At 43.7% G+C, this 23,331-nt stretch overlaps 1 protein-coding gene across 1 annotated transcript in view; it reads right to left on the reverse strand.

Annotated features, from left to right (window-relative positions):
• Positions 1-308: 308 nt before the first annotated feature.
• Positions 309-23,331, reverse strand: part of CDC42EP1 (CDC42 effector protein 1) — a 42,545-nt gene continuing 19,522 nt past the window's right edge. Inside the window, exon 2 of the mRNA XM_082266459.1 lies at positions 309-1,927. Within this exon, the coding sequence (XP_082122585.1) occupies positions 1,374-1,927 (554 nt within the window). The 3' untranslated portion in view covers positions 309-1,373. The remainder of the gene's footprint in view (positions 1,928-23,331) is intronic.

Raw genomic sequence — 23,331 nt, forward strand, 5'->3', positions numbered from 1 at the left:
TTGGCTCAGTGCGGTACACTGTATGTAGCCTGAGCTACGGTACATACGGTATACCGGTACAGGATTCCCACACAGCCAGCGTCTTGAGAGATTATATCTACCGGTAATACTTATACTTAGGGTACCTTGAAGATATTATACTTGGCGTATAAGACGACCCCCCATTTTTGGAGGATTTTTTTGAGGTTCAAAAGTAGTCTTATACGCCAGAAAATACAGTGGTTGCTTCCTATTATGCCTTTCCACCATACCATATAGGGTAAAGGTGCAGACATCACTGTGTGACGAAGAAAGAAAAAAAAGCGTACTGAACATTAACAGCTCTAATTGATGATACAGGACTTACAACTTCTTTCACAATGTTCCTTAACCTTTAAGAAAATTCCATTGGCAAATGCACCATGAACACAATATAGCTTTTAACTATATTGCTTTTTTTATTCTCTGCTTTTTCTTTCATCTCTACGTGTCTCAATATTACCTTCCTGATTCTGTAAAAATGCTCATTGTCATCAGGGGTGCTGTCCTTATTTGTCAACCAAAGCCGAGATTTTCCACAAGTGGTTTCCTTTGTAATGTATAAATCATTTCTACTCCCACTCTTTCCCTTCTCAAGTGTTGCATAGCGTCTCTCTGTTACTAAGCAAGTGCACAATTAACAGTAAGAGAAGCAGTGCATTTTTTACATTTTAGTGAGTGATCTGAAAATGTCTAGATGTGAACATTTTATAGAAATCATGGCCGGAACACATCATATGAATATAACTAGAAGGTCATTTGCACCAGAACATTAATCATTTTGGACCGTGCAGGATGAAGATTATGGAAAATAGGATTAATATGGAACTTTCCACTGAGGCAACTGAAGGCAGTGCATTAAATTTTGCGTGACTGCAAATTCCATTGCTCAGAATATTATAAGAAAGATGCAATGTATGATGATGAATATAGAAGCCTAGTATTCCATGAATGCTTCAAAACTACCCAATATAAACATGTGGTTAAAGCGGAGTGAAGAAAAGGCACTTTACATTTCAAAGGAAGAGTCCATGCTCAAAATCATGTTAAATGGAAAAATACAATTTATAGAGCCATCCTTTTCTTCCAGAAAGGTTCAGTTTTTCAAGAATGTCTACATTTCTTTTTCAGAACTGTAGGCATTCTCCAGAGTCTCATAGATCAGCAGTGACTCCCCTGCTTCCTTGTTCTGATTTGATCATTCTTTAGAGGTTCCTTATTTTCAAGAATGTCTACATTTCAATTTCAGAACCATCACCATCACCATCTCCAGAGTCCCATAGATCAGCAGTGACTCCCCTGCTTCCTTGTTCTGATTTGATCATTCTTTAGAGGTTCCTTATTTTCAAGAATGTCTACATTTCAATTTCAGAACCATCACCATCACCATCTCCAGAGTCCCATAGATCAGCAGTGACTCCTCTGCTTCCTTGCTCTGATCCAGTGATTCCACTGTCTGTATCCATCTCCATTTCCTCGGCTATGGTTGCTGGCTCCCAACATGCAAGACCTTTATGTTCTGGGACCTGGATATCATAATATGACTGGTTTACCTCCATTGTGCCAATGTTAGTAGCTATGTTAGGATGAAATGGGTCATCATTGGTTGTTGGTATGAATGGATCACTGAAGCCACTGGCACCCTCAGTTTTCTTGGGGGTGTCGCAGAAGCTAATCCCTTCCAGGATCTCGGTAAGCGAAGGTCCGAAGTCCATAACCAAGGACTGCATGGAGTCACAGTGCCACAGACTGCTTGAAAGCTCCACAGGAACAGTACAGACACTGACATCCTCTCTATCCGGTAGCCCAGAGCTAGCCCAGTCATCATCTGGTTTCTGAGAGCTGGTGTCTTCTGACTGATCCTCAGAGCTAGAGAGTCGAGGCATGGTGTAGTATCCAGATTTCAGACCTGGAAATATTAATAGATCCTGTTATCATTTGTATTAGAATTAGGGTTTAATACAGAGTTTAATTGCTTAATTCCAGGTAGATATAAAAGATACAAATAAATGCAGCTCTTTACTCCTTAAAAAACATTTCTACAATGCATGCCTATTTCCCGTGTTTCATCCCTTTAAAACCGCAGAATTCACAGAAAAATACCTGTTGATCTGCTAGAAATGACCTCAGATCCCAAGTCCTGTTGGGGACTGACAACAGCAGAATTTCTGTGGAATGAGTGGTTTAAACCCAGCACAGCTGCCTTTTGGTAAACTACTGAAACCCTTCACTCCCTTTATCCCTACAACCTAGGGACTAATTGTTCTGTAGTCCAGGATAACAACTGGGAGGGCTAATAAGACTCCGTAAGGTAACACAAAAAATGCGCACAGGGCATGGGATATCTTTGAATCGCTGACATAATCAACAAGTATTTTTTAGGCTTTTTGAGCAGCTATAACAAACCGCTTTCAATAGTATATGTAGCAGACCAAAGGAGAGCAAATAAGTAAAGTTCATTGTTAGGGTTTTCCGAAATTCTAATAGATTGGTAAATGTATTTTTTACAAATAAATTATTGTGGTTCTATAAATATTAATACACCATTAAAGAAGAAGTCTCTCCAGTAGTTGGTAAATTCCCCCCCCCCTCCCCCCAAAGGACCCCGTGCACATAGAACTTGTAACCATTAAAACTAAGGCTGTGGATCCTAAGCAGTGTTGTCGGATAGGTGGCCCCTTCCCCTGTCCATCACAATCTGACAACTCTGGACAAAGGAGACGGACTTCTGACTGACTGAACAGAGGAGAGGAGGCAGTACAGACATTGGGCACACAGAGCCTGCCCAGCCCTCACTGCCTCTAAATGAGAACAGAATATATGTAGCCCCCTTTGCAATAACCCTCTGCGCCTTCTTCAAGAAACAGAGTTTACAATGTTAATTGGTTGTGATTAGTGATTTCAACAGTTTTTCTTTGTAAAACATTGTTAGACTTCCTTGTTTCTTCAAAGTGAACCAGCCAGTGAAAAAACACACTGCACATTGAGATAACTTGCTCATTGACTTAATCAATATGCACCTTCATATACCCCTTTTCCTTCTGAAATCCACTCCTGCAGGTTCTAAGAGCTCCTGACTACAAATTGGAGCTCTGACCATTTGGATCTACCAATGTAGGGTGTGTACCTCTGCAAGCTTTGGAAAGGTGCTACCATGACATTCTGCCATGAGTCTGAAGTGCTAAAACTTGAATTTACACTTCAAGGTGACATGCATCCATTGTGTGCCTTTATTTAGGTACTTTAACCTCCCTGGCGGTATGATTCTTTTGGATTTTAGGTGCTGAAAGCGGTACCATTATTTTAGGTGCTGAAAGCATGTAATTCTTGTGAATGAGCAGCCCAAACCAACTGTATACATTTATTATACATATTATATATATATATATATATATATATATATGTATGTATACATATATTATGTATACATTTATTATATATATATTATATATATATATATATATATATATATATATATATATATATATATATATATATATATATATATATATATATATATATATATATATATATATATATATATATATATATATAATGTATACAGTTGGTTTGGGCTGCTCATTCACAAGAATTACGTGTATATATATATATATATATATATATATGTATATATATATATATATATATATATATATATATATATATATGTATGTATATATATATATATATATATATATATATATATATATATAATATGTGTGTGTGTGTAAATATATATATATATGTATATGTGTATATATATACGTATATATATATATATATACTGTATATATATATGTATATATATATATATATATACATATATTTACATAAAAAGTACAGTAAAACTGCAGGAAAGGGCACTGGGGGGTAATGTAATGTGATTTTATTTTATTTTGAATGGTATCAGTGTGTTTGGTGCATTTTACATTCGAATTTGCCGCCGGTTCCACCCCCCAGCGGACGTCACGTCGCCGGAGATGGAAGCCGGGGCTCGCAGACGATCGGGAGGAAGCTCCGCCGCCGCACACCGCTCGCAGTCTTCGCTGGATCCCGGAGAAAAGGTAAGTAAAACCTCCTCCAGCATCCAGCGATCTTCTTAGCGCTACCCCGAGTGTGACTCGGGGTTACCGCTTTTGGCACTAAAATCTTACCCCGAGTCACACTCGGGAATACCGCTAGGAAGGTTAAAGAGGTTGTAAACCCACTTTGTTTACATTTACCTATAGGTGCTATAAAAATCTCCTAAACTTGCACCGTTTAGGAGATATTTACACTGCATGCAGCCGATGACGTCATCGGCGCATGCGCTCTGAATGAACGGCCACCTGTGCCGTTCCTTCAGATCCCAGTTTCGTGAACGGCGGCTCCCGTGCGCATGTGCAGGAGTGATGTAATTACGCCCCCGGCCAATCAGATGGCCGGAAGACGAGTTCCAGGAAGCAGGACGGCCTAACTTGTCGGCCATCCTGTCGGCACTGAGGGGGCTTTGTTTTTAGGTAAGTACTTTGTCTTTACAGGTTTTTTTTTTCACATTTTTTTTAAGCGGGTTTACTTCCTCTTTAAGAGAAAGAAAATGAAAGAGGAACAAAAGATATGTTGTTCAGTCACCCTGTGGTACCTGCTATTAGGGATGTCTGTAATTACTTAAAAGAGAAGTATGGCTAAAGCTTTTTTTCTCATGTAGGTCGCAGAATTGCACTTATTTTTGCTCTCCTTTGATCCCAGAATCAGCTGACGTCACAGAGCCGCTCCAGGCTCTGGAAGGATCCTGACAATTTTGTAGAGCTCCACCTAGCTGCCTGATTGACAGCCAGCCCTGGCTATCAGCGAACAGCTAATAACTGAAGCCAGCTGTGCCCGCCCTCTGCTGTACCTAAGGGGCAGAGCAGAAAATGGTGACTGACAATCACTGCTCTACAATCTGAGGAGACTGAGCAATCAGAAGACATGTGATCGCTCAGTTCTCGGTTTCAGAGCTGATGTGGGATAGCTGCAGCATCTCACCAATGTTTCAGCATAGAGGTCAGTATGTGTGTTTGTTATTTTATTAATCTTCTATGCATCCCTTTTAAAGCTAAAGTTTATATATATATTTTTTTGGGGGATACAGCCTCATACACATTAGTTACATATAATGGTAATTCAAAAGAAGTGTAACGTTTAAGAGTGAATTAAACAATAACAATTACTTACATAACAGGTGAAAAATACATGAAAACAAAAATAAAGGAATAAGTCCATCAAAAAAGAGACAAACACTCTACAGAAGTAAAAAAACAATGTGAAGAATTATGTACATAAAGTCCATATATGTGATGAATCCATATGAGATAAAGTTCTTTGAAAGAAAAACCCTCCAAAGCAGTTTCTCTGTCAGCAAGCTCTAGTAAGTGCACCTTACCGGAGTGTTTGACCACCTATAACGGATGGCCACTTGAATTTTGGTGTACCTTTTTTTTTTTTTCCAGATCTGTACAGTAATTCAGCATGAAACTCTACCTCTGTACAGAAGTTCCCTGTAATAAAGACCAGTCACTGCTGCTCTCTCGTCTTATGCAGGGTGACTTGTCTTATATCCGCCCTCTTTTCTTTTTTTTTTTTCAAATTTAACTTTATTAAAATATCAAAGAAAACACAGTATACAAAATGCGTATAAACAGAGGTAGAGCACATCAGCAGAAACCACGATAGTGCATTCATTAAGTATAAATGTCAGGGAACTGAGAGATTCATCATATATAGGAATGCAAGACGTAGAGGTTAAAGAGTCTAAGTACCTCCCTCTTTTCAAGTTCCCTGCAGACAGCCTATAGTGGGTGGAGCCTACTAAGCTCCTCCCACATCACGGTGCAGCACCTTCATAATGTCACTAATACTCTTTAAGATAATATCTCAGTTTGTAAAGGCATGTGTCACAACACATTTTTATCATTTGTGGCTATTGAGAAATATATTTAAAGGAAAGTTTTTGTGCCTGGAGTCCAGCTTTAAAAACCTTCCTCCTCCTAAGCTCAGACCCATCAATTCAATAGTCCACTACCAGAATCTTAGCAAACAATGAAGGTTCTCCATCTGGATTGTTGAATAGTAGGGGGAGGCAGGACTGATGAAAGAGGACACTGACTAATAATGGCAGAAGTTAAAGTGGTTGTAAAGCCACTTTGTTAATTTAATAGAATCTGCTATGTTCCATGAAGTTATGTGACCCAGTGTATGTTCTATATAAAAAATATGTAGCTTTATATCTTATTTTAGAGCACCCCTTGGCGCTCAAGTGACTGCCCGCCGTTCTCCTTCCCAGGTTTGATAACTACAGCAGGAGGGGCTGAGAATCCCCTGCTGACGTCAGCCGGGAGGAGGGGAGGAGTGCGGCGGGTGGTCACATGAGAGCTGAGTGGCGCTCTGAAATAAGGTATAAATCATATCTCCCAACTTTCTGTGATGGGAATGAGGACACACCCCCCTGCCATGCCCCTCTTAAGGATGAATTGTACAAAAAAAACCCACGAGTGCTTTTTTAACACTACTCTTTCTTTATATTGGCTTTTGGAATCTACAAATGCAGCAATGTAGAAAATGGATGAAAGTTTTAGTGCTGGGAAACAGTTTTAAATAAATAAATAGTGCATTTTATATATAACTCTATAGATCAGACCAAAATAAGGGACAAATAAGGAGAAAATAGGAACCGAAGGACTTTGTTTTTAAAGTGGGACAGTCCCTCGACATCAGGGACAGTTGGGAGCTATGTAAAGCTACGTCTTTTTTTTTATAGAACATACACTGGGCACATAACATAGGGGATTCAATAAAAAACACAGAAGTTTTAGCTGCAGGAGGGGAGGAGCAGGGAGCAGATCAGTAGCTGACAGGCAGGGAGGGAGGAGGAGAGGGGACAGAGGAGAGACAGCGGGATGACAAAGGCACATAAACTGACCACAGTATCCTAGCTCAGCAGCCATGATAAACGTGGTCAGTTTACAGAAGGGACAGCAGCACCAGGCAGGATCAGTCAGGTATTTTAGATGATACAAAGGTACAAACTGCACAGCATAAGCACTATGCTGTTATTCATGCTTTAAAGGAACAGGAACTTTAAGTTTTTCTTGGGCCTGGAATTCTAGGACGCCACAGAAATCAACCTGAAATGTAACGCAGCTATTAGCACGTCAGCAGCTTGGTCAATTGGACAATGCTTAGAACTTGACAGGTTCACTTTAAATAATGCAAAACAAATTTACGAGAAACAAGTGATTTAAAATCACCTCTAAAGTCAAACAGTTATTAAACACAAGATAGTCTGAAATGTTAAAAACAGACTTCATTGAGCACCAAAGAAACATGCTGAATTCATGTCCTAGTTTAACTCCTGAGTCCAGAACTCTGGAGTTTGTACTAGCTAATTGCTGATGTGGCTTATTCGTCTTACATATGCCATTTATATGGACAATGCCAATTTCTTTACATAAAAAGCATTTCTAGCCTAGGCATCAGTTGAACTTTTCTGCCAGCAGGTGGAAGCACCCCACTGCCTGAAGAGAGGAGGATCTTTGCAGCCTTCAAAATCTTTCAGCCTTAGGTGGCAGTGGGTACATTGAGTAGAAAAGAAAGGGTATGTTGAGTAGTTAGGTCACACTGTGTATGGAAACCATATGTATAAGTTAGGTAAGGAAACCTAGCTCTTGGAATAGCAGAGCGGGAGTCATCTCAGACTATTACAGATCCATCTAAGCCTTCAGATTCTGCTCTTTAACTCCCACCATACGTTTAATAAATGTCCACGTAAATACCACTTTCTACAGTTTTTCTATGCGGGCAAATAAACACAAAATTTGGGCTCAATCCTCTTTTTCTGCAGCTGGTGTGGCATAATCTCTCTCTCAGTTGATCACACCTTTAACGTTATGAACGCCAGTGGGATGATGTCATTGCTCTATGGCAGTGGTTGTCAACTTAGGAGCTAAAATGCAGCCTCTGACATCACCAAGGGGCCACACATAATGTTCAATATATGTAATGTTTGAAAAGGACTGTCAGAAACTGCAGACCTACTGGAACAGAGGTCTCAAAACTGTGGCCTGGGGGCCGAATGCGGCCCTTTGCTTCCTTTTATCCGGCCCTCGGAGCACTATTCTTCCTGCTGATACAAAACACTATTCTGCCAACTGACACAACATCTGGGCACCATTTCTCTCATTGACACCAATAATGGGGCACTATTTATCCCTATGATACAAATGATGGAGCACTGTTCCTCCCCCTAATACCAAATGTGACAATGTTGTCTCCCACTGATGGCAGGAATATTTCACAATCCCCCCCCCCCCCCCCCGAAGTCTGAAGGACAATAAACTGGCCCTTTGCTTAGAAAGTTTGGAGACCCCTGTAATAAAGGAAATTGGAAAACGTCATAGAGCGTGGTCATGCTACTTTTTTGGCTGGGGTATGCTACAGAAGACAATACGAAACTGGAAGCATGTAACATGAGGCTAGTGGAGATCAATGCTTTTACCCCTAATCAATGTTCCCACTACAGACTGCTGAGATCCAAAGGCTGCACATCATAAGGTAAAGGGCTGCATGCAGCCAGGGGGCCGCAGGTTGAGCACCAGGGCTTTATGGGGTTATAAGATGCAGACCAGAGGGCCAATAATTAAGCAGCATTGTTGACCTCCACAGTATACACAGACTATCCAGAGCTTTGTGGTCACGTGCCTACACAGAAAAATGTATAAAATGGGATTTACATGGTAATTTATAAGAAATTGACTGTGGGGAAAATAAGAGCAATGGGGAGGCAACATTTAAAGCAGAACTTTATTCTCTGAATAAACAGTACCTATTTTGAATCCTTATTCTGCTAGCATTAGTAAAAAAAGATAGGAAAGTATATTATATTTACTTGTTTATTTTATTAATATTTAGTTTGTTCAGTTGCTTCCTGGTTTCTTTCCTAGGTCAAAATGATGTCATACATCCCAGGAGTCTTCATTTGCATTTGTTTTTTCTCAGCTACGCACACCCTCCTGTCTGCCTGAACTAAGGGCAGGTGGATTCCAGGAAGTAAGTGTTACATGAATTATCTGCTCTTACTCAAGATAATTGAGGCTAGAAATGCTAGGGGATGTTTTTTTAAAGTGATTTCTCAACAAAATAAAGAATTGAGACATAGATGGATGGGTGAGTTTTCTTTGAATATTATTAACGAATTCAAGTAGAACTTTACCCATAACAACTTAAAAAAAAAAATAATGGGGTTTATTTACTAAAGGGAAATCCACTCTACACTACAAGAGCACTGCAAGTGTACTTGGAAGTGCACTTGGAAGTGCAGTGGCTGTAGATCTGAGGGGGATGTGCAAGGAAAATAAAAACAGCGTTTTTGCTTGCACATGATTGGATAATAGAAGTCAGCAGTGGTTCCCCTCATTTCAGATCTTCCCCTCATATCTACAATGACTGCACTTCCAAGAGCACTTGTAATGCACTTGTTGTCCTCAGTGGATTTGCCTTTAGTAAATCAACCCCAATGTTCTTAAGCAAGTGTGTGCTGTAAATTGCCTCCAGCATTGCTCCTGTTTCTTCTTGCTGGAAGCTGCCATTTGGCCGAAGACCAGAACCCCTGAACAGCAGTAAATCATAAAATGGAACTAAACCCATTGATTAAACAGTTACATTCCTGGAATGCTGGGATTACTAACTGTCACATTTGCTTGTGTCCTCAACCAAATTGTCAAACCATCAAATGGCTGGTGTCCTAGCTGGTCACATGTGCAGGACCATGACAGTTACAGATCAAACAGAAGCAGCTTCAATTGCTGCAAAGGATAGGAGGGTTTAATTCCGCTTTAGGGCTGTCAGCAGATCGGCCTTAACAAATTCAGCAGTGCCTAAAAATGCCTAAAAATGAAGAGCAACTGAGCATGTGCAGAGCAGGGTGAGACAGTGTATTACTGGATTTTAAACATTATAGGCACTTATTTTTAATGTTTTAAACAGCTATACCTGCAAAAGGGGCCAACCTGAAGTCATCTAGCAGGACCTAAAGTGTCTGTTACCCCCAACACTTTACAGTATATTCCTCATATGTGCCTGCTGTACCATGTACTTGTATGAGAACATATCCTGTTCTCTTTGTATTGCTTTCATTATGTGAAATCCCAGGTGTTCCTGTCAGTCCACTTGCTTTCCTTTTAAAAATTGACCACACTAAGCAGGAGAACACACCCTGGTCAATTCTCTAGCTGTGCTAGGAACTTAGTGTACTCTCCTCCAATGATCAGACTTGTCTTGACATGCCCCTGCTGCACAGCCATTCACTGGGAAGATCAGTGTGCTGCTGCTTCTCCTCCCCCCCAGCTCTTATGCAGCTGAGAATAGAGGGAATGTGATCACTTATAGAACAAAGGGAAAAAATGTATTCATAATGTATCTATACAAAAATGTTTTGCCTTTCATTTCTATTTTAAACTGAATGGGTTGTTTTACAAGGTGATCATTTACAATCACTTTATTTTCTGACTAAAGTTCCACTTTAAATAATGTTTTTAGTTTGTGGTGCTCAGATACATTTTAGTTCCACTTTAACAGGTGGCTCATAATATAGCCTTTCCTTCTACTTCTACTCTAGGTTTAAATATAACATTTTAAACAAGTATATTTAAACCATGTAACTGTTATTTTTCAAAATTCATTGGCCTTGCCCAATAATAATTATCTATTTACAATATAAGACTCAGATCACAAAGTTACTAGACCAGGATAAAGATCCTTTTTTTTTAATAAATGACAGTTATTGTTAGCTCTGTCCAATGAGATTTGAGAATTACAGTCATATTGTTTAAAATAAACATCCTTATCCTCGTAGTAAAGTTTTGTGAACTGAGCCTACGCTACGCCTACAGTTATTGTTGTTCTGCATGACCCATCAGTTACAGTGCCTAAGCTGTTCTTTACACCACATCTATAAATATCTGAGGTCTGCATTAACAGAATAAAATGGCCTGACCTACATTCAGACAAAAAAAAGCCCAAAAGTATCTACATATAATCCATACATTTGTCTACAAACTAATTTATAGCACAAAACTTAAGGTGGTCATACACAACTCAAACATTGGCTGGTTCCTGCTGATTTGAGATGGCCTTGTTGGCACCATCTGGCTCAGCAAACTTAAATTGAAAATAATTGAATTGTTGGGTGAAAAATCAGATACAGTCACTGCTCAGGTATTCAGACAGCTGTGGGTGCTTGGGCTTTCTCAATACAACAAGAGAGATTTTTCCATCCACGTTGTTAGATCTTTCCAGTTCAGCCGGTGTGAATGACTTGTATTAGCTTCAACGCAGAATGTATCATACGCGTTCACAGTACGTTCCACAGGGGCAAGTGGAGTCCAATGGGATTCCAAAGACTTTGCACTAGAACTATACATATACTCTATGTCTAGCCCTGAAATCGAATATCTTAGCTAAATGTAGACATATTCATATTTCATAAATATCTGCAAATGTAACAGTTCTGGATACTCTGCCCATATTTTCCCAGGCTTCACCTAGGCAACCCAACAAGTGAATCTTTAAGGGCTCATTTATACTTGTGGCAGTCTCTCAAAAGCGATCCGTAGTGGACTGCTTTTCAGAGAGCACAGGAGTGGAGTGGCTAACAGTCATTCAGAAGGTAATACTGCTACCTTTTTGACAGCCGAGTGTTTTTTTAACCACTTAAGCCCGGAAGATTTTACCCCCTTCCTGACCAGGGCCTATTTTGCGATTCAGCACTGCGTGACTTTAACAGACAATTGCGCGGTCGTGCGACGCTGTACCTAAACGAATTTGGTGTCCTTTTTTTCCCACAAACAGAGCTTTCTTTTGGTGGTATTTGATCACCTCATTTTGATCATGCACTCTAAACAAAAAAAGAGCGTAAATTTTGCAAAAATAACAATATTTTTCACATTTTTTTTATATGAAATTCCCCCCCCAAAAAAATGTAAAAATCTAAATTTTTTAACATTTTAGGCCAATTTTTTTTTTTTACCATATGTTTGGTAAAAAAAATCACAAAAAGCGTATTTTGATTGGTTTGCGCAAAAGTTATTGCGTTTACTAACAAAGGGAAAGATTTTTGTCATTTTTGTTGTTTTTTTTTTAGCGCGTAATTAGTGTTGAGCGAACACGGACTGTATTATTCGTGTTCGTACCGAATAATTGGATTTTTTTTACCCGAACACGGACACGGACACTTTACTGTATGTTCGGGTAAAAATCCGTGTTCGGTCGTTTTATTTCCGGGTTTTGCATGCTTTGGCGCTCTTTTCATGGCGGGCTTTCAACAGCCAATCAACAATCGTTTAACTGGTGTGCCTTAAGCCATCCCAGCCATGCCTGCAAATGTCTTAGTAGCTGTGATTGGCCGTCTGAAGCATGTGACCAAGTCTTTATAAGTTCGAGGCAGCCGCCGCAGCAGCGTCATTCTGCTGCTTAGCTAAGGGACAGAGCACACATCAATGTGCTGGCTGCTGATTAGGGACAGATAGGCAGGAAAAAACCATTTGTGTCCGGATAGAATTGAGGGACAGGTCGGAGTGTTTAGGCAGGGCGAGTTGTAGGCATTTTAGGGATAGAGTCTGCTGAATTATAGGGTCAGTGTCTTCTACAAACTACAATCGATATTGCTGTGTGGGGGGTGGGGTGAATCTGCACTCAATCCTGATCTACGATCTCTTCTCAATCCTGTTAGGGACAGAGTCTGCTGAATTTTAGGGAAACTGTGTTCTACAAACTACAATCGATATTGCTGTGTGGTGTGGGATTGGAGATAGGCAGGTGTCAGTGATCCACATCCATTTTTCTGTGTGTGAGCTGCAGTGAACACAATCTTTTTGGGCTGCAGTGAACACAATCTTTTTGGGCTGCAGTGAACACAATCTTTTTGGGCTGCAGTGAACACAATCTTTTTGGGCTGCAGTGAACACAATCTTTTTGGGGTGCAGTGAACAAAATCTTTTTGGGGTGCAGTGAACACAATCCTTTTTGGTGTGCAGTGAACACAATCTTTGTGGGGTGCAGTGAACAAAATCCTTTGTGGGGTGCAGTGAACACAATCTTTTTGGGGTGCAGTGAACAAAATCCTTTTTGGGGTGCAGTGAACAACATCCTTTTTGGGGTGCAGTGAACACAATCTTTTTGGGGTGCAGTGAACAAAATCCTTTGTGGGGTGCAGTGAACACAATCTTTTTGGGGTGCAGTGAACACAATCTTTTTGGGGTGGAGTGAACAACATCCTTTTTGGGGTGCAGTGAACAAAATCCTTTTTGGGGTGCAGTGAACAAAATCATTTTTGGGGTGCAGTGAACACAATCTTTTTGGGGTGCAGTGAACACAATCTTTGTGGGGTGCAGTGAACACAATCTTTTTGGGGTGGAGTGAACAACATCCTTTTTGGGGTGCAGTGAACAACATCCTTTTTGGGGTGCAGTGAACACAATCTTTTTTGGGGTGCAGTGAACACAATCTTTGTGGGGTACAGTGAACAGAATCTTTGTGGGGTGCAGTGAACACAATCTTTGGGGGGTACAGTGAACACAATCTTTTTGGGGTGCAGTGAACACAATCTTTGTGGGGTACAGTGAACAGAATCTTTGTGGGGTACAGTGAACAGAATCTTTGTGGGGTGCAGTGAACACAATCTTTGGGGGGTACAGTGAACACAATCTTTTTGGGGTGCAGTGAACACAATCTTTTTTGGGGTGCAGTGAACACAATCTTTGTGGGGTACAGTGAACAGAATCTTTGTGGGGTGCAGTGAACACAATCTTTGGGGGGGTACAGTGAACACAATCTTTTTGGGGTGCAGTGAACACAATCTTTGTGGGGTACAGTGAACAGAATCTTTGTGGGGTGCAGTGAACACAATCTTTGGGGGGTACAGTGAACACAATCTTTTTGGGGTGCAGTGAACACAATCTTTGGGGGGTACAGTGAACACAATCTTTTTGGGGTGCAGTGAACACAATCTTTGTGGGGTGCAGTGAACACAATCTTTGGGGGGGTACAGTGAACACAATCTTTTTGGGGTGCAGTGAACAACATCCTTTTAGGGTGCAGTGAACACAATCTTTGTGGGGTGCAGTGAACAACATCCTTTTAGGGTGCAGTGAACACAATCTTTGTGGGGTACAGTGAACAGAATCTTTGTGGGGTGCAGTGAACACAATCTTTGGGGGGTACAGTGAACACAATCTTTGTGAGGTGCAGTGAACACAATCTTTGTGGGGTGCAGTGAACACAATCATTGTGGGGTGCAGTGAACTCAATCTTTGTAGGGTACAGTGAACACAATCTCATACTTCTGAAGATTTGAGGGTGCTGCCTGTTCCATACTCCCCCTACTCCTCATCTAGCCTTTTAGGGGTACAAACAATAGTAATTGGGGCCTAGTGTGGTTGTGTACGTGTGATATACATACACTTTTTTTGGATCATATTTTCTATTCCGCTATTTAATCAAAAACCTTTGGGGATCAGTTAAATTGGGGGATAGTCTGTGTTGGTACGTGTGAGAGAGATCCACCTTTCCAAGTTGTTGGGGTTCATCTCATACTTCTGAAGGTTTGAGGGTGCTGCCTGTTCCATACTCCCCCTACTCCTAGCCTTTTAGGGGTACAAACAATAGTAATTGGGGCCTAGTGTGGTTGTGTACGTGTGATATACATACACTTTTTTTGGATCATATTTTCTATTCCGCTATTTAATCAAAAACCTTTGGGGATCAGTTAAATTGGGGGATAGTCTGTGTTGGTACGTGTGAGAGAGATCCACCTTTCCAAGTTGTTGGGGTTCATCTCATACTTCTGAAGGTTTGAGGGTGCTGCCTGTTCCATACTCCCCCTACTCCTAGCCTTTTAGGGGTACAAACAATAGTAATTGGGGCCTAGTGTGGTTGTGTACGTGTGATATACATACACTTTTTTTGGATCATATTTTCTATTCCGCTATTTAATCAAAAACCTTTGGGGATCAGTTAAATTGGGGGATAGTCTGTGTTGGTACGTGTGAGAGAGATCCACCTTTCCAAGTTGTTGGGGTTCATCTCATACTTCTGAAGGTTTGAGGGTGCTGCCTGTTCCATACCCCCCTACTCCTCATCTAGCCTTTTAGGGGTACAAACAATAGTAATTGGGGCCTAGTGTGGTTGTGTACGTGTGATATACATACACTTTTTTTGGATCATATTTTCTATTCCGCTATTTAATCAAAAACCTTTGGGGATCAGTTAAATTGGGGGATAGTCTGTGTTGGTACGTGTGAGAGAGATCCACCTTTCCAAGTTGTTGGGGTTCATCTCATACTTCTGAAGGTTTGAGGGTGCTGCCTGTTCCATACTCCCCCTACTCCTCATCTAGCCTTTTAGGGGTACAAACAATAGTAATTGGGGCCTAGTGTGGTTGTGTACGTGTGATATACATACACTTTTTTTGGATCATATTTTCTATTCCGCTATTTAATCAAAAACCTTTGGGGATCAGTTAAATTGGGGGATAGTCTGTGTTGGTACGTGTGAGAGAGATCCACCTTTCCAAGTTGTTGGGGTTCATCTCATACTTCTGAAGGTTTGAGGGTGCTGCCTGTTCCATACTCCCCCTACTCCTAGCCTTTTAGGGGTACAAACAATAGTAATTGGGGCCCAGTGTGGTTGTGTACGTGTGATATACATACACTTTTTTTGGATCATATTTTCTATTCCGCTATTTAATCAAAAACCTTTGGGGATCAGTTAAATTGGGGGATAGTCTGTGTTGGTACGTGTGAGAGAGATCCACCTTTCCAAGTTGTTGGGGTTCATCTCATACTTCTGAAGGTTTGAGGGTGCTGCCTGTTCCATACCCCCCCTACTCCTCATCTAGCCTTTTAGGGGTACAAACAATAGTAATTGGGGCCTAGTGTGGTTGTGTACGTGTGATATACATACACTTTTTTTGGATCATATTTTCTATTCCGCTATTTAATCAAAAACCTTTGGGGATCAGTTAAATTGGGGGATAGTCTGTGTTGGTACGTGTGAGAGAGATCCACCTTTCCAAGTTGTTGGGGTTCATCTCATACTTCTGAAGGTTTGAGGGTGCTGCCTGTTCCATACCCCCCCTACTCCTCATCTAGCCTTTTAGGGGTACAAACAATAGTAATTGGGGCCTAGTGTGGTTGTGTACGTGTGATATACATACACTTTTTTTGGATCATATTTTCTATTCCGCTATTTAATCAAAAACCTTTGGGGATCAGTTAAATTGGGGGATAGTCTGTGTTGGTACGTGTGAGAGAGATCCACCTTTCCAAGTTGTTGGGGTTCATCTCATACTTCTGAAGATTTGAGGGTGCTGCCTGTTCCATACTCCCCCTACTCCTCATCTAGCCTTTTAGGGGTACAAACAATAGTAATTGGGGCCTAGTGTGGTTGTGTACGTGTGATATACATACACTTTTTTTGGATCATATTTTCTATTCCGCTATTTAATCAAAAACCTTTGGGGATCAGTTAAATTGGGGGATAGTCTGTGTTGGTACGTGTGAGAGAGATCCACCTTTCCAAGTTGTTGGGGTTCATCTCATACTTCTGAAGGTTTGAGGGTGCTGCCTGTTCCATACTCCCCCTACTCCTAGCCTTTTAGGGGTACAAACAATAGTAATTGGGGCCCAGTGTGGTTGTGTACGTGTGATATACATACACTTTTTTTGGATCATATTTTCTATTCCGCTATTTAATCAAAAACCTTTGGGGATCAGTTAAATTGGGGGATAGTCTGTGTTGGTACGTGTGAGAGAGATCCACCTTTCCAAGTTGTTGGGGTTCATCTCATACTTCTGAAGGTTTGAGGGTGCTGCCTGTTCCATACCCCCCCTACTCCTCATCTAGCCTTTTAGGGGTACAAACAATAGTAATTGGGGCCTAGTGTGGTTGTGTACGTGTGATATACATACACTTTTTTTGGATCATATTTTCTATTCCGCTATTTAATCAAAAACCTTTGGGGATCAGTTAAATTGGGGGATAGTCTGTGTTGGTACGTGTGAGAGAGATCCACCTTTCCAAGTTGTTGGGGTTCATCTCATACTTCTGAAGGTTTGAGGGTGCTGCCTGTTCCATACCCCCCCTACTCCTCATCTAGCCTTTTAGGGGTACAAACAATAGTAATTGGGGCCTAGTGTGGTTGTGTACGTGTGATATACATACACTTTTTTTGGATCATATTTTCTATTCCGCTATTTTTTTTTTTTTTTTGAAAATCTTTTTATTGTTTTAAACAAGTTAACAACACATAGACAAACATTGGTACAATAGGTCCACCAACCAGCCTCGCCACACACGGCATGCGCTGGAAACAGAAATACATTCAGAGGGGGGCGCCCACGCAGGAGCAAGCAATCACCGAAACAGCAGTCATAACGTAATAAATACACGTTAAGGTACAACAAATTATACACCAATACAGGGGACCCACCATGCTCCAAACGAGGGGACCCCGCCGTGTCCCCCTGGCAACTAGCCATCGGCCGGGGCATCCCCACCCAGGCAGTCAGCCAGGATCGGGATTGCGGAGTCCGCCAGCCACTTGGCCCAGACCCTATCATGCTTCTTGGGGCAACCTCTGTGAGTATACGTATCCTTATACAATGGTATAACTGAATCCACCAGCGCCCTCCACCGCCGAAGCGGGGGGGGGGACCGCTGTCTCCAGTGAAGAACAACATTTTTCCTGGCGTAGAATAGCATGAGACCCAGGAGAGTGCGGTCCGCCACCCGGGGTAGCAGATCATCCAGCAGGCCCAGGAGGGCCAACCGCGGAGTGGGGTTGATCGATATCTGCAATATTCCTCTGGCCGCCGCGAACACCCGCGACCAATAGTCCGCCAGGGCCGGGCATGTCCAAAAGATGTGAATAAAGTCCCCAGGGGTGCTGCCACAGCGCCAGCACTCCGGGGAGTTAGAGCCATGAATCTTATGCAGGCGATGAGGGGTAAGATACGCCCGATGTGCAATCTTATATTGTACCATACGGTCCCTGAGTGAGATCAAGATCTTGAACGGGGAGTCCCACATCTGCTGCCAGTCCTCCGCATCCAACTCCGGAACATCCCGGGCCCAACGCTCCCGGAGGCCCGTGAGCTCCGGAGAGAACACCCGAAGGAGGTGAGCATGCAGAACGGAAGCCGCTCGGTCAGAACAGTCAAACCGGAGAACCCGCTCCAAGTCCGACTGCACCGCCCCCCCCCCCCTGCGGAAACTGGGCCCTGAAGGCATGGGACAACTGCAGGTAGCGAAACAAGTGGGATGAGGGCAACCCGTGAGATTCAAGGAGGCGGGAGAATGTGGGAAGGGAAAGGTCTGAGGATAGGTCCGAGACCCTTTTAATACCAAACTTGGTCCAGGCGGCCGGATCCGGCAGAGAGTAGAGGTGAGGTAAGGTAGGATTGATCCACAGTGGTGCATTGGGGGAGACTGCGGTGTCGGGGTAGGCCTCCAGGGCCAGGCCCTGGCGCCAGGCTCTAATCGTCGTCCGCATGGAGGAAGTCAAAGGATATGGAGCCCGGAGACCCCTGAAAAGCAAGTGTGTCAACGCCTCCACCGACCCCAGCACCGCAGCCTCCGTCACCACCGCGGAGTTGGAGGCGTCAGGAGACAACCACCACACCGCAGTGACCAGTTGGGAGGCCAAAAAATATGGTTTTTTGAGGTCTTATGAGGTCTCATAAGCGTGGAGAATTTGTACCTGGGAGGGCGGGAGCCCCACAAGAAGGAGGAGAAGAGCTTATTGAGATTAGCAAAAAAAGCTTTGGGGATCCACTGTGGTGAGTGGCGGAAGAGATACGTCAGTTTGGGGAGGATTTTCATTTTCACCAGGTTCACCCGCCCCAGCAGGGACAGAGGAAGGTTCTCCCATGCCTTCAGTTTAGCCCTGACATCCCGCAAAACAGGGTCAAGATTCAGTGAGATAAAGGCCGTGGGATCTTTGGAAACCCGCACCCCCAAATACACAAAACTATCAACCCACTGAAGCTCGAGATCCGACGGGGCGGCAGCACGTGCAGCCCCATCGATCGCCAGCAGCTGAGACTTGGTCCAGTTCACCCGCAGGCCCGTGACCCTGGAAAAACCATCCAGGATGTCCAGGGCCCCCCGGAGGGAGGGACCAGCGTCCTGCAGGAACAGCAGAAGGTCATCTGCGTACAGAGCCACCCTCTCCTCCAGCCACGCCACACGCAACCCCCGAACCTCCGGAGAGGTCCGAAGTGCCTCAGCCACAGGTTCCATGGCGATGGCGAACAAGGCCGGAGAGAGCGGGCAGCCCTGCCGCGTGCCCCTGTACAGTGAAAAGGGGGCAGACAACCGGCCCCCAAGACGGATCATCGCTCTGGGGGAACGGTATATAATCTGTAGCCACCGGATGAACAAAAGGGGGAATCCCATTCTCCTCAGCACTTCCCACAAAAAGGGCCATTCCACCGAGTCGAATGCCTTCTCTATATCTAGAGATGCCACCACCCTCGTGCCAGCGTTCAGATGCTGCGTCTGTAGATTCGTAAACAACCTTCGCAGATTAATGTCCGTAGACCTACGGGCCATAAACCCAGTCTGGTCCTGGTCAATCACAGAGGGGAGGATAGGCCGAAGCCTGGAGGCTAGGATTTTAGTGAGGATCTTTAGATCGCAATTAAGTAAGGCGATCGGTCGGTAGGAAGCACATAATTTAGGATCTTTAGGGGCTTTGTGAATTAAGATGACATGGGCTTCTGCCATAGAGGGTGGCAAAGAGCCCATCTCCAGACAGTCATTGTATAAGGCTGCCAAGAGAGGGGCCAGAACCACCACGTGAGTCCCATAAAATTCAATAGGTAACCCGTCAGGGCCCGGGGCTTTGCCCCTGGGAATGGACCTAATCACCACCTCCACCTCCTCCGCCGTGACCGGCCGAACCAGACCCACACGCTCCGAGTCCGACAGCCAGCCCAGAGCCACGGGGTCCAGGAGCCCCTGCAGGACCTCCGGGCCGAGGTCAGCTGGGAGGGTAGTATCATATAACCGTGAGTAGAAAGTCCGGAACGCCTCCAGTATCCCCGTCGGAGAGGTGATCGCCTCCCCCGTAGGGGAGGCAAGTTCAGGCACCAATGTGAGGGGGGTATCATGATGAGACATGGTGGCCAGCAGCCTCCCATTTCGGTCCCCGTGCTCAAAGAACTTCTGTTTAGCACAATACATGGACAGCCTGGCGACCTCAGCCAAGTGGAGATGCAGGTCCCGTTTGGCTGCCTGCAACCCCTCAAAGTTGACTGCCGAGGGGTCCCGAACGTAACGGTCGGAGGCCTCCTCAGCCGCCGACTCCAGGGTCGTCACCGTAAGCGCCTGGCGCACCTTGACAGCTTTGATGGTCGACATGTAATGACCTCTTGTTACTGCTTTGAAGGCATCCCACACCATCCCGGGAGAGGCCGTATCCGCATTGATGTCCCAATACTCACGAATCACGGACGGGGTCTGAGTCACAATATCAGGGTGCTCGACCCAGTGGGCGCCGAGACGCCACATGGAGCCGTCACGATCACACCCCGTCCGCAGGACGACCCGCAGGGGACTATGGTCCGACAAGCCGCTGGGGAGGTAAGAGACCCCCTCCACATCCAGCAACATCGACGGATTGGCGAAACCATAGTCAATCCTGGACGCCGTTTTGTAAGTGGCCGAAAAACAGGAGTAGGCTCGCTCCTGAGGGTACTTCCAACGCCAAACCTCCTGAAGCCCCGCGGCCTCAGCCCAACGGAGAAGGTCCCCGGAGAAGGTCTTGGGTGGCACAGGTCTATCCAGGTCCGGGGAGAGGATGGCATTGAAATCCCCCAGGAGAAGCACCTTGGCCGGACAGTATTTGGACACTCTCTCCAGGACGGTGTAGAGGACCTCAGCTTTAAACGGCGGGGGCACATAGATACCCGCCACCACATACCTCTGTCTCCACATCGTGAGCACCAATACCACATACCTACCAGAGGGGTCGGTATGTACCGCCTCCACCTCGCAGGGCAAGGATTTCCGAATCAGAATGGTGACCCCTCTGGCATACGTAGAGTAAGAGGCATGAAAGGACTTTTGTACCCAAGGCCGTTTTAGTGAGAGAAGCTTGCTGCCCACCAGATGAGTCTCCTGCAGAATCAGAATGGAGGGGCTATAACGTTGCAGGTACTGAAATAGGAGAGCCCTCTTGAATTTGGAATTAAGGCCCCTAACATTCCACGAAATCACAGAGAAAGTGGATAACCTAGAAGGCGCCATCATGTAACACGTGGAATGTGAGCACCCCCGAGGGAACCCAGTCAGGATAGGCACCCAGGGAGCAGTCCCCTGTCTCCCCCTACTCCTCATCTAGCCTTTTAGGGGTACAAACAATAGTAATTGGGGCCCAGTGTGGTTGTGTACGTGTGATATACATACACTTTTTTTGGATCATATTTTCTATTCCGCTATTTAATCAAAAACCTTTGGGGATCAGTTAAATTGGGGGATAGTCTGTGTTGGTACGTGTGAGAGAGATCCACCTTTCCAAGTTGTTGGGGTTCATCTCATACTTCTGAAGGTTTGAGGGTGCTGCCTGTTCCATACTCCCCCTACTCCTCATCTAGCCTTTTAGGGGTACAAACAATAGTAATTGGGGCCCAGTGTGGTTGTGTACGTGTGATATACATACACTTTTTTTGGATCATATTTTCTATTCCGCTATTTAATCAAAAACTTTTGGGGATCAGTTAAATTGGGGGATAGTCTGTGTTGGTACGTGTGAGAGAGATCCACCTTTCCAAGTTGTTGGGGTTCATCTCATACTTCTGAAGGTTTGAGGGTGCTGCCTGTTCCATACTCCCCCTACTCCTAGCCTTTTAGGGGTACAAACAATAGTAATTGGGGCCCAGTGTGGTTGTGTACGTGTGATATACATACACTTTTTTTGGATCATATTTTCTATTCCGCTATTTAATCAAAAACCTTTGGGGATCAGTTAAATTGGGGGATAGTCTGTGTTGGTACGTGTGAGAGAGATCCACCTTTCCAAGTTGTTGGGGTTCATCTCATACTTCTGAAGGTTTGAGGGTGCTGCCTGTTCCATACTCCCCCTACTCCTAGCCTTTTAGGGGTACAAACAATAGTAATTGGGGCCTAGTGTGGTTGTGTACGTGTGATATACATACACTTTTTTTGGATCATATTTTCTATTCCGCTATTTAATCAAAAACCTTTGGGGATCAGTTAAATTGGGGGATAGTCTGTGTTGGTACGTGTGAGAGAGATCCACCTTTCCAAGTTGTTGGGGTTCATCTCATACTTCTGAAGGTTTGAGGGTGCTGCCTGTTCCATACTCCCCCTACTCCTCATCTAGCCTTTTAGGGGTACAAACAATAGTAATTGGGGCCTAGTGTGGTTGTGTACGTGTGATATACATACACTTTTTTTGGATCATATTTTCTATTCCGCTATTTAATCAAAAACCTTTGGGGATCAGTTAAATTGGGGGATAGTCTGTGTTGGTACGTGTGAGAGAGATCCACCTTTCCAAGTTGTTGGGGTTCATCTCATACTTCTGAAGGTTTGAGGGTGCTGCCTGTTCCATACTCCCCCTACTCCTAGCCTTTTAGGGGTACAAACAATAGTAATTGGGGCCCAGTGTGGTTGTGTACGTGTGATATACATACACTTTTTTTGGATCATATTTTCTATTCCGCTATTTAATCAAAAACCTTTGGGGATCAGTTAAATTGGGGGATAGTCTGTGTTGGTACGTGTGAGAGAGATCCACCTTTCCAAGTTGTTGGGGTTCATCTCATACTTCTGAAGGTTTGAGGGTGCTGCCTGTTCCATACCCCCCCTACTCCTCATCTAGCCTTTTAGGGGTACAAACAATAGTAATTGGGGCCTAGTGTGGTTGTGTACGTGTGATATACATACACTTTTTTTGGATCATATTTTCTATTCCGCTATTTAATCAAAAACCTTTGGGGATCAGTTAAATTGGGGGATAGTCTGTGTTGGTACGTGTGAGAGAGATCCACCTTTCCAAGTTGTTGGGGTTCATCTCATACTTCTGAAGGTTTGAGGGTGCTGCCTGTTCCATACCCCCCCTACTCCTCATCTAGCCTTTTAGGGGTACAAACAATAGTAATTGGGGCCTAGTGTGGTTGTGTACGTGTGATATACATACACTTTTTTTGGATCATATTTTCTATTCCGCTATTTAATCAAAAACCTTTGGGGATCAGTTAAATTGGGGGATAG

This window comes from Pelophylax lessonae (genome assembly GCF_965119305.1).
Source record: "Pelophylax lessonae genome assembly, chromosome: 8".
NCBI lineage: Eukaryota > Metazoa > Chordata > Amphibia > Anura > Ranidae > Pelophylax > Pelophylax lessonae.